Source organism: Peromyscus maniculatus, chromosome 14, assembly GCF_049852395.1.
Source record: "Peromyscus maniculatus bairdii isolate BWxNUB_F1_BW_parent chromosome 14, HU_Pman_BW_mat_3.1, whole genome shotgun sequence".
NCBI classification, from domain to species: domain Eukaryota; kingdom Metazoa; phylum Chordata; class Mammalia; order Rodentia; family Cricetidae; genus Peromyscus; species Peromyscus maniculatus.
In genome coordinates, this window is record NC_134865.1 from 56,506,641 (window position 1) to 56,518,888 (window position 12,248).

At 44.8% G+C, this 12,248-nt stretch overlaps 1 protein-coding gene across 1 annotated transcript; it reads left to right on the forward strand.

The window, feature by feature from the left end:
• The first annotated feature begins 3,871 nt into the window (after positions 1-3,871).
• On the forward strand, positions 3,872-9,884 carry LOC143268466 (acyl-coenzyme A thioesterase 5-like). Its single transcript, XM_076551050.1, has 3 exons — positions 3,872-4,522; positions 7,149-7,351; positions 9,169-9,884. The coding sequence occupies exons 1-3, from the start codon at positions 4,063-4,065 to the stop codon at positions 9,772-9,774; spliced, it is 1,269 nt and encodes a 422-aa protein (XP_076407165.1). The 5' UTR covers positions 3,872-4,062; the 3' UTR covers positions 9,775-9,884.
• The last annotated feature ends 2,364 nt before the right edge of the window (positions 9,885-12,248 follow it).

Consider the following 12,248-nt stretch of genomic DNA (forward strand, 5'->3'; position numbering starts at 1 on the left):
CCTTAAAAATAACTTTATTGGCGCCGGGCGGTGGTGGTGCACGCTTTTAATCCCAGCACTCGGGAGGCAGAGCCAGGCGGATCTCTGTGAGTTCCAGGCCAGCCTAGGCTACCAAGTGAGTTCCAGGAAAGGCGCAAAACTACACAGAGAAACCGTGTCTCGAAAAATCAAAAAAAAAAAAAAATTTATGAAGATGACAGAGGCCCTTATAGATGAAATGAAAAATTCCCATAAAGAAATTGAGGAAAAGAAAAAACAAAAAAAATGGAAGAAATCAATAAATTCCTTAAAGAAATACAAGAAAAATGTCAAACAGGTAAAGGAAAGAGTTCAAGACTTGAAAATTGAAATAGAGGTAATAAAGAAAACAAAAAATGAGAGAATTCTGGAAATGGAAAAATCTGGGGAAGTGAACAGGAACTACAGATTCATAGATAACCAACAGAATATGAGAAATGGGAGACAGGATCTCCAGCATTGAAGATACGATAGAGGAAATAGATTCATCGACCAAAGAAAATGTTAAATCCAAAAAACTCTTAACCCAAAACATTCAGGAAATCTGGGACACCATGAAAAGACCAAACTTAAGAATAATAGGGATAGAAGACGGAGAAGAATTCCAGCTCAGAGGCACAGAAAATACATTCAACAAAATCATAGACAAAAACTTCCCCAACCTAAAGAAGGACATACCTATGAAGATACAAGAAGATTACAGAACACCTAATGGACTGAATAAGAAAAAAAAAGTCCCCTGCCACATGATAATGAAAACACTAAACATATAGAATAAAGAAAGATTATTAAGAGATGCAAAGGAAAAAGGCCAAGTAAAATATAAAGGCAGGCCTATCAGAATTACACCCAACTTCTCAGTGGAGACTCTGAAAGCCACAAGGTCCTGGATAGATTTTTGCAGACACTTAGACATCAGAAAAATGCAAATCAAAATGACTTTGAGATACCATGTAAGAATGGCTAAGATCAAAGACACTGATGACAGCTCATGTTGGAAAGGATGTTGAGTAAAGGGAACACTCTTCCACTGCTGGTGGGAGTGCAAACTGGTACAGCCACTTTGGAAACCAATATGGCAGTTTCTCAGAAAAATGGGAATCAATCTACCTCAAGATGAAGCTATAGCAATCTTAGGCATATACCCAAAGGATGCTTAAGCATACAGCAAGGACACTTGCTCAACTAGGTACACAGCAGCATTATTCATAAAAGCCAGAACCTAGAAACAACCTAGATGCCCCTCAACTGAGAATGGTTAAGGAAAATGTGGTACATTTATACAATGGAGTATTACTCAGCTGTTAAAAAAAAATAATGACATCATGAAATTTGCAGGCAAATGGATGGAACGAGAAAAAAATCTGAGTGAGGTAAACCAGACTGAGAAAGACAAACATGGTATGTACTCACTCATAAGTGGATAATAGGAGTAAAGTAGAGGATAACCAACCTACAATCACAGCCCCAGGGAGGCTAGAGAACAAAGAGGGCCCAAAGAGGGAGGCATGGATTCCCCATGAAGGGGAAATAGAAGAGATCACCTAGGTACACTGGGGGCGGGACTGGGGGGTGTGGAGGATGAGAACTTGAGGAAGCAGGTTGGGCAGGCTGGGTGCAGGAGGCAGTTTGCAGGTGAGATTCAAGGCTAGGGAAAAACCTGGTGCCAGGGAAACTCCCAGTCATCCACAAGGATGACCCCAGCTAAGACCCCTAGCAAGAGTGGAGAGGGCTCCTGAACTGACCATCTACTGTAATCAGATTGGTGACTGTCCTAATTGTCATCACAGAACCTTTATCTAGTAACTGATGGAAGTAGATGCAGAGATCCACAGCCAAGCACTGGGCTGAGCTCTGAGAGTCCTCCTGAAAAAAGGGAGGAGGGATTGTAAGAGAGGGGTGGGGTGGGGGTGGGGGGTGTCAAGGTCAAGAAGCCCACAGAGACAGCTGACCTGAGCACATGGGAGCATATGGACTTTCCACCAACAGTTAGGGTACCTGCATGGGACTGACCTAGACCCTCTGCATGTGTGGGACAGTGGTGTGGCTTGGTCTGTAAGGCTCCTAGCAGTGAGATCAGGCCCGGTCTCTGGCACTTAGCTGACTTTGGGGGACCTATTCCTCATGGTGGATTTACCTTGTCCAGGCTTTATACAGGGGGAGGAGCTCAGTCCTACCTCAACTTGATGTGACTTGCTATGCTCAAACCCAAGGGAGGCCTGTCCCTTTCTGATTGGAGACAGAGGAGGAGTGGGCGGGTGGGGAGGGGGTATATTGGCCTCGGGGGATGGGGGAAAGGATGGGAGGATAGTAGGGAGGGGAAACTGTGGCTGGTATGTAAAATAAAGAAAAAAAAGATAATTAAAAAGAAAACAATCTGAGCACCAGCAGATGGTACAACATGCTTAGCTGACTGTTTCAATGACTTTGTTCATACTAAGTGCTTGGGTTATGATAGAATAATCTATACAAGATAGCAGGTATAACCAAGATACCATTAATAACATCAAGCTGAATCCCCACAATCACACAAAGGATGACTCTGATATGTATAGAAAAGTTTAGATTAAAGAGCTTTACAATGAAATGAAAAGAAAACTTAAAACATTCCCAGTTGAAGCCAGGCAATGGTGACACATACCCTTAATCCTAGGACTTGGGAGGAAGATCTCTGAGTTGGAGACTAGCTTGGTCTAACAGAGTGAGTTACACAAAGAAACTCTGTCTCAAATAATCAAAAAAAAAAAAAAAAAGAAGAAGAAGGAAGGGAGGAAGGAAGGAAGGAAGGAAGGAAAGAAGGAAGGAAGGAAGGAAAGGAGGAAAGAGAAATACTTGAACACTTTAGGCCACTGGGAGTGTGCCCAGAAATGGAGTTGTGGAATCCTAATGTCTTTTTTCTAACTTGTGATGTGCACAGGGGTAGACCTCATTTTAACTTCTACTATGCCCACTAGAGGCCTCAACAATGGAGCCCCAAGATCTTGGATTGGATTACAGTAACTTTAAATACTTTCTCATCATAAATTAATATCCGGGGATATCTCCTTGCAGTAAAGCAAACCTAACTAAACAATTATCTTTGGAAAGAGACAAAACAACAACAAAAACAAACAAACAAACAAACAAACAAAAACCTCTGGAGCAGAAGAGTGGCCCCTAGGGTCTGGTAGTGAGAGATCTGCTTCTGGATCTTGTCCTTATAAGGATATGCCACATGATTGTGTGTATAAATTCTCTTTACACAGTCGACTTATTCTTTTCCTATGTGACTTTGCTAAGTTTCAACGTGTCTGTCAATTCTTGTGTGGTAGATACTTAGTAACCACTGCCCCAGTATGGTTGAGTAGAAACTTAAAGAGGACTCTACGCTGGTAAACCGAGTGAGTTACAGCATGAGTGGGCATCTCTAGTTTTCCCTTTGAAGGATGGGTTTGGCCTTTTTCTTGCATGCTTTGTCTATGGGTTTGTTGAAAACAGGATCTCTCTACGTATGACAGACTGGCTTGGAATCGCAATGATCCTCCTGTTTTGTGAGTGCTGTTTGCTTTTAGCTACTGAATGACATGTGACCAAGTACTGGCCTCCCTCCAACGTGGCCTTCCCAAGCTTCAAAACTGTAAGACAGAAATCTCTGTTCTTTATAAATTACCCAACCTTATGTATTTCCCTAGAGTAGCAAAAATAGCTTAAAATAAAAGTAACACAGTATTTAAAAGTTGTTTTTCTTGTTGTTTAAAAAACAAAACCTGGTACTGAATCCACGCAAGAGCCGGACTTTGCCTCGATCTTGTTCACCTAGTGCCCACTGATCCTCCACACCACGTGCTCAGAATCCTCTGCCAGGGCTCAGCCCCACTGCTACTCTGACCTCTGCTGTCACCAGGTAGACATCAGCCCGATTTCTGTCCGTTTCGTCTGCGGCGCGAGTCCCACGGTCCAAGAACTCCCAGGGACCCACCAGGTCGGCTCCACAGCAGGCCAGGCTCCTTCCGGACTCGCCTGTCCTTCCCTGTGACCTCCAGCCTCTTGAGCTCCTAGATCCCCATGGCGGCGGCGACGCTGAGCCTGGAGCCCGCGGGCCGCAGCTGCTGGGACGAGCCGCTGAGCATCGCAGTGCACGGCCTGGCCCCCGAGCAGCCCGTCACGCTGCGCGCCGCCCTGCGCGACGAGAAAGGCGCGCGCTTCCGCGCCCACGCGCGCTACCGCGCCGACGCCCACGGCCGCCTGGACCTGGCGCGCGCGCCCGCACTGGGCGGCAGCTTCGCGGGGCTCGAGCCCATGGGGCTGCTCTGGGCCCTGGAGCCCGAGCGGCCTTTCTGGCGCCTGATCAAGCGCGACGTGCGGACGCCCTTCGTGGTGGAGCTGGAGGTGCTGGACGGCCACGAGCCCGACGGCGGGCGGCTGCTGGCGCGGGCGGTGCACGAGCGTCACTTCATGGCTCCTGGGGTGCGGCGCGTGCCCGTGCGCGAGGGCCGTGTGCGCGCCACGCTCTTCCTGCCCCCAGGTGAGCAGCCTCCCTCCTGGGCTTGCAGCCCGGGATGCTTCGTGGGTGCGTTGCCTGGGCCCCTCTTCCCTGTCCGCCACGCTCACCAGGAGCCCTTAGAGGTCAGGGACCCCTGGAAAAGCCCTTCTGACTTGGGTTCATGGCTGGGGGAGCCCTGAACTGCAGGTCAACTCAGGAGCAACATCTGAGGTTGCTTAGGCAAGCAGAGGATCAGGGCTGGCCCAAGCCCCCTGAACTAGAAATCTTCCCTGTCATATAGTACGCCCCACGGGTGGTTGTGCAAGGGTTCACGTTTGTTATCGCTGTTCTAGAACAGTCCTTCAGGCAACCTGGGGCAGCACAAGCACTGGGGAACTTTTTAACCCTGCAGGACTTGAGTGCCACTCTTGAGTCCGGAATCTGAAAACATGTCTGGGTGATGCCGAGGTAACTAACTCCCAGGGTAAAAGAGCCACAGCTCTGAGGGGAACTTCAGTTCAGTGACTCACAGAGAGATGTTCGGGGGGATTTGGCACTTTGAACTGTTGAAATGCTAATAAAAAGCAGTTTGAAGACCATCCAAGGATAAGGATAACAGTTAAATCAGTGGTGCTGCACAATTTGATGGCTCCAATATTGCAGTAGAAGATGGTTGGAATGTAAATGGCTCTGGCAGACAGCCTTAAATAGGAGAGCTACAAGTTTATGCAGTGATATTTATGCACTATGTCTGCCTGCATGCTGCCATGCTTTCAGCCATGACAACAATGGACTAAATCTATGAAACTGTAAGCAAGTCACCACAATTAAACGTTTTCCTTTACAAGAGTTGCCATGGTCATACTGTCTCTTCACAGCAACAGAAACCCTAACTAAGAAAGATGCCTACCTTGAAAATTACAAGCCTTGGGCTGCAGAGATGGCTCAGTGGTTAAGAGCATTGGCTGCTCTTAGAGGGTCTGTGGGTTCAATTCTCAGCATCCACACTGCAGCTCACCACTGTCTAACTCCAGGTTTAGGTGATCCGATGCCCTATTCTGGCATCATTGGGTAGCAAGCACACAAGTAGTACACATACATACATGCAAGTAAAACATGCAGTCACATAAAATAAGAAAATTTTTACAATAGTTTTTAAAAGTTACAAGCCTTGGCACAGAACATGCAGACATTACCTAACAATGTAGAAGTGCTTTAAAGATTTTTTTTTTTTTTTTACAAAAAAACCAATGGTAGGCTACTATGGAATAATCCTTCTCTATACTGTGAATATGTACTACTCTGATTGGTTTAATAAAGAAGCTGACCTGCCAATAGCTGAACATAAGGTAGGACAGTCCTTCAAAATTCCCTGCTTCACAGGAAACTCTGTCACATATGGTAGGCCCATAGGCCAGACTTAGATGCCCCATCATTACAGAGGAACCATGGGTGACTGTCCAGGCAGTCAGCTGTTTCTGTCATTTCTCACATTTTCTTGAAAGTCATTTGCCTGCACTTTCTGCTTACTCAGGTAATATTACTTCTTTGTCAGGTATTTGATGGAGTTAAAGACTAGATAGTTATAATTATAGTTTTCCTTAGTTGTGATAAAAGATAAGTTAGATATAAACCTTTGGACTCACAAAGATAAAAGGTAGAATATTTTATTTAATTTTGTCAAATACAACCAGACATTGTAACTGTAATTCTTACTTGATAACTGTTTTTGTTGTATATAGTTTTTCTATACTAAGGTTAAAACCTTCCTTTTTAATTAACACAAAAAGGGGGAAATGCTGTGGAATAATCCTCTTGTACACTGTAAAGATTTGTCACTCAAACTGGCTTAATAAAACACTGATTGGCCAGTAGCCAGGCAGGAATCTTACACGGTACAACCAAACTAAACATGATGGGAAGGAGAAGGGCACAGTGAGGAATCGCCAGCCAGACACAGAGGGCGCAGGAGATGAACATGGCATGCTACTAAAGGTACCAATACATGGCAGAGCATAAATGAGGAATATGGGTTAACTTAAAATGGAAGAGCTAGTTAATAATAAGTCTGAGCTATTTGCAAAGCATTTATAATATACAATTCATATTAAGCCTCTGTGTGGTAATTCTGGAAGTGGCTTCTAGGTATTTGGGAACAGGTAGTCAGGACATTAAACTTTTGTTTACAGTAGGCTTTGATAACTTAATAGTTGAAAAATCAAATAATCATATTTTTATTACAAGCATCAAAAACAGATTTGGGGTGGTTTAAGTAGGAAAAGAACATATTGGAAGGTCATAGATGTAAGAAAACAATTGATAGGGACTTTGGAAAATTGGGACCAGCAAACTGAGAGGATCCAAGGGAGGTTGAACAAGGAGCCATGCATCTAGTCCCAGCACCCAGACAGCAGCTGATATCCATAAAGAAGGGCACTCAGAGTTGCTGGGAACTTGGTGCAAATGCTGTTGAGCTGACTAAATGGTAGACTGCCCCTTGCTCTCCTTTACTCAGAAGCCCTGGCCTGCTCAGATGTAATATCCAAGGAGGTCTCCTCTCAGAGTAGGAAAGGAGGTTTGGATTCCCATAACTCCCCTTCCTTGCTCCCACTTAAATGAAAATGACCTCTAAAATTCATTAGAGGACTGTTGTTTTTGTTTCCCTAAGGAAATGGACCCTTTCCTGGGATCATAGACATTTTTGGACTTGGAGGTGGCCTTCTGGAGTATCGGGCTAGTCTGCTGGCTGGGAAGGGTTTTGCTGTCCTGGCTCTGGCTTATTATAAATACGATGACCTCCCCAAGAGCGTGAAGACCCTTCACCTGGAGTACTTTGAGGAAGCTGTGAACTACCTGCTCAGGCACCCTCAGGTTGGCTCTTATTTTTGACTCTTGGTTTAGAAACTATGTTCCTAAAACAACCCCCAAGACACATACACCAAGGTAAGCCTTTCAACCCAATTGCTCAGACATTGTGAGACAATCCAATCTTCATTTTGAAAGTAGAAAAAAAAAACCAAATTTCTCAACTGGATGGAATTTCAGGGCATTGATCAGGTCATTGAGCAGTCTGATGACTGAATACCTCAGATAAAGGGAGGTATTGTGGTTTGTCTGGAAAGGGAGCCTCCTGAGACATGGACACATTTGTCACATAGTGGAAGATGGCAGGTTGGACAAGTGGCTCATCCTTTAAGATCACTTGCAGATCTTCCAGAGGACCATGGCTGGGTTGCCAGTACCCAGGAAAGGGCTAATAACTGCCTGTAACTCCAGCTCCAGGGAATCGATGAGTATAGCTGTGCACACATAGACATAGATGGAGAAACACACACACACACACACACACACACACACACACACACACACAAATTCTAATAAAACAAAATCTGGCTTGGCTGAGGGATATCACAGTTGGGCCGGGTCCCTGAGCGGCATCATTGCTTTGCTTGAGTGTGTCTCCAGGCTCTGGTTTTGTCCTGAGCACCAATGAGCTCACACTTATGAAGCCCTACAGCAGGACCTAACACTAACTGACACACGTCCTTCACTTGGCAGACAACAGAGGCGTCAGACAGGACTAGAGGTGAGGAAGACACGATCAGGTCCACGTGAGTTCAGAGCGCAGTGTGGGGCAAGGCGGGGACCAATGTGGACAACAGAAAATCACACTCAGTGTGAACAAGGAAACAGAGGCCACTCCTGAAGCCCAGCAGAAGTGAGAGCTGACAGGAGGACCCTCATTTTGCAAGGGTTGAAAGCTTCCCTGTTAGAAGCAGTAGAGGCCTTGTCTGGGAGCTTCTGGTTTTGTAAACATTTCAGTGAAAGCCTAGTAATGTTCCTACAGAGTCCCACTGCCTGACCCTACAATCATGAAAGAGTGTAACTTCGGTCACCCTGCCCCCACTCTGCAGAGTCTGTCAGTGGTTTTGAATTTAAACAAAGTCTTCAAAGTCTCATTCCCCTCAACACTCTTTTTAAAAAATAAGAAACTCTTTGAAGCATCACTTTCTTCCCCATTACCTACACATGCATCTTGAACTCTTGCTCATAGGCAGAATCTTACCTCACTTTACTAGGATGCTTATTGGATGATCATGAAGCCATGTGAATATAGAGCCCACCACTGTAAATTCATCACAGATAAAAAAGAAAATATTTTCCTGACTGGTGCACATGAGCTTCTTCTAGACCGTGGTGTTGCAGAATATTTCTTTCCACTATGTGAAGATATGCTACTGTGATTGGTTTAATAAAACCTGAATGGCCAATAGCTAGGCAGGAAGAGGTTAGGCAGGACTTCTGGAGATAGAGAGGTCTTGGAGAGAAGAAAATTAGAATAGCCAGTCAGGCACAGAGGAATCAGGATGGGCAGTACAGAGTAAATGTAACCAATCCTTGTAAAGGAACATAGACTAAAACATACGGGTTAACTTAAGTTATAAGAGCTAGTTAGGAACAAGTCTAAAATAAGGCCCAGCATTCCTAGTTACAATATGGGACGTAGAGTTGAGCCTCATCTTACCACTAGGGACATTGATTTGAAGAGACTTTATCACCTTTCAAAAGCCAGGATGGTGCAGAGGGAGATTTAGGAAAGGCTGCCTTGCCTCCATAGGTTGGCATCACTAACTGTCCTACCCTCCAGATGAACTCATCCCCTTTCTTCTGTCATGTCTCTTTCTTAGGTCAAGGGACCAGGGATTGGCCTGCTGGGGACTTCCAAAGGGGCTCAACTCTGCCTCTCCATGGCCTCTTTCCTGAAAGGCATCACGGCTGCTGTCATAATCAATGGCTGTATGGCCAATGTTGCTGGAACATTATACTATAAGGATGAGACCCTTCCCCCTTTGGGCAGTAATCTAAATCGAATCAGGGTGACCAAAGATGGCCTTAAAGATACTTTGGATGTTCTGAATTGCCCTTTAGAAGGACCTGACCAGAAGAGCATCATCCCTGTGGAAAGGTCAGATACGACCTTCCTGTTGATTGTGGGTCAGGATGACCAGAGCTGGAAGAGCGAGTTCTATGCCAATGAGATCTCCAAACGCTTGCAGGCCCATGGGAAGGAGAAACCCCAGATCATCTGCTACCCAAAAGCAGGGCATTATATTGAGCCCCCTTATTTCCCATGCTGCCAGTCTACCCTACTCAAAGTTTATAACGGACCTGTCATCTTTGGAGGGGAGCCCAGGCCTCATGCCATGGCCCAGGTGGATGCATGGCAGAAACTCCAGACTTTCTTCCACAAACATTTGGGTGGTGAAGAGGGGACAATCCCAGCAAAACTGTGATTTTCTTTGAGTAGTGACATTTGTGATCACTCCTGAGAAGGGCTGCCACTGTTAGGATGTGTATCCATTTTTTCACCTTTTAATAAAGTCCTGAATTTTTCCCCTGCAAAGGTGTTATGGATGGTCTTCCTTATTGGTTGGAGGACAGAGTGGTTCCTACATTCTTAGGGTGCTAAGGATGGAGCCCAGGGCTTGTGCATGGTAGGCTAGCACTCTGCCACTGGGCTATCCCACTCTACCTTACAGGGCAGCGATTTGAAAGGAACTTGAGGTTGAGAAGCATGTTTGCTCCCTGGTACAGCATGCAGCAGGCAACTTCAGTTCCAGGATGAGAAGTGAGGAACATGGACCAGCAGTCCCTGCGATATAATGCAGTGAATAACTATCTGCTAAAGGACGGTTGATAAACACATCTGTACTCTACAAGAAAGCATATGCTATAGCTCCTTCTGTATGTGGGTTCCACACTGCAGATTCTACCACCCATGGATTGAACTTACATGAAAACAGCACTGTGTCTATACTGAACATACAGGGGCCTTTTCTGGCCATTATTCCTTAAAATTGTTGTGATTGTAAGGGAGCTATTTGTACAGTGTTTGTGTTCCACTTAGGGACATAAATACGGGGTGTGATCTTAACATTTTAAAGATTTTCAGATTACATGCCAATTCCACACCATTTTATATCAAGTACATGAATCACTGGGGAGAAATACATGGATGACAACCAGCCCCTAACTGCACACAACCTTTGTTAGTGGTGTGTGTGTGTGTGTGTGTGTGTGTGTGTGTGTGTGTGTGTGTTCCCCCTTTGCTCTATTTTCCTTTTAAATTAGAAGTTCCAAAATAGGCAGAAAAGAGAAAGAGAAAATGAGGAAAGTATAGGCCTTGGAAAACTATAATAAACATGTTCAGTTGAAGAACAGAAACAAAGCTTTCAGTTTTTGGAAGTTGGAGCAAAGTTGTTTCCCTCTATCCTGAATGCTCAGTAACCTAAAATTAAGCCCAACATTGACATGCCTGAGTCCCATGCATTTACACAAGGCTGATACAGTTGCTTCCATGCCAAGAATGCAACCTTGTAGGTTGGAAAGAAAAGACAGAGACACCTGAACCCTTGCACCACATCACTCAGGGTGTCCAATGGGGCAGGTACAAGAATTGAACATTTAAACCATGCCATATTCAGAGAGCTGACAATCTGAGAGGACAATGGATGGGCATCCTAAACTGTCTTCCACCTCATCTGCAGCCATCAGATCATATAGGGATGGGGAACAGAGGCAGTGGATCACAAAAATTCAGTCTTGCCCTCTGGCCAGAGAGGATCAACTCTTCTCTCAGGCTGTACTTTTCTCTCCATACCTTTGCTCTGTGCAGAAGGGGAAGAAGGGCTTGTATCCACCAAAGTCACTGAGTCCTGCCTTCCCCAAGTCAATATGGTGATCAGATTCAAGGCTAACTCAGAGGCAACAAGCCATGAACAGTGTGTCCCTGATAACCTGCAGTGTGGGTGAGCAGATCCTCCCCATGAATGAAATGCAGATGTCTCCTGAAATAGAGAACATGAAGTGTATTGCCAAATCCCACGCAAAGCAACAACTGGAAATTTAGTCTTCATTTATAGGTGTAGACTATTAGGAAAACCAACACAGGAATCTGAAAACACACAGTGAGCAGACAGAACCACAGACTGAACAGTTATCACATATCTAGTGAGCAAAGACAGTTTGGAAAAATATCCTCATTAGCATGCTCAAACTTGATAGCTGAGAATACTGTATACCAAGTTAGACGAAAGAAATATATAATTTTAGAACTTTTTTCTAAAGATTACCATGTAGAATATATATTACAAAATCAAGGCATGAGTTACAATGTAGAAAATATATTTAAACCTCAGGGCAAGCTACACAGAGAAACCCTGTCTCGAAAAACAAAAAACAACAACAACAACAACAACAAAAAAAAAAAACCTACAGCCAAAGTGGTGTATTTTAAAAATGGCAAGAAGGAGTCACACCATACAACAGGGCCCACATGGGACGTTTATTGAGAAGAGGGGAGAGAATGGGCAGAGAAGGAGGCAGAGACTGGGACAGGAGCAAAGGAAGAGAAAGAGATAGATAATAGGTAGGCAAGGCTAGCCTTTTAGTGCCTGAAGCTGAGGGTATATTCTGTCAGGACCCTAAGGGCAGGCCAGTACAGATGCCTAAATGCTAACAAGAAGAGACCAAAGAAAGAAACAGAGAGTTCCAGGATTAAACAGGATAAAATTTACAGGGAACTTACAGACAGAAATGTGTCTTGAGCAGCAACCTGACAGGTGATTTTTGCATCCAATCATAGGATAAAGGTTCATGGCCTACATTTGGTAAAGGTGGGCCATGAGAACTGGAATATAGCTAGTCTTCTCTAACTTATTATTGTCAGTTAAAAAACAATCTGGGCCGGGCGGTGGTGGTACATGCC

What these genes read in the sequence shown, in the direction of transcription:
- LOC143268466 (XM_076551050.1), top strand. Translation starts at nt 4,063, where the DNA reads ATGGCGGCGGCGACGCTGAGCCTGGAGCCCGCGGGCCGCAGCTGCTGG. An exon ending in CACGCTCTTCCTGCCCCCAG is followed by an intron (nt 4,523 to 7,148) that starts GTGAGCAGCCTC and finishes TGTTTCCCTAAG; the next exon opens with GAAATGGACCCTTTCCTGGG. An exon ending in ACCTGCTCAGGCACCCTCAG is followed by an intron (nt 7,352 to 9,168) that starts GTTGGCTCTTAT and finishes TCTCTTTCTTAG; the next exon opens with GTCAAGGGACCAGGGATTGG.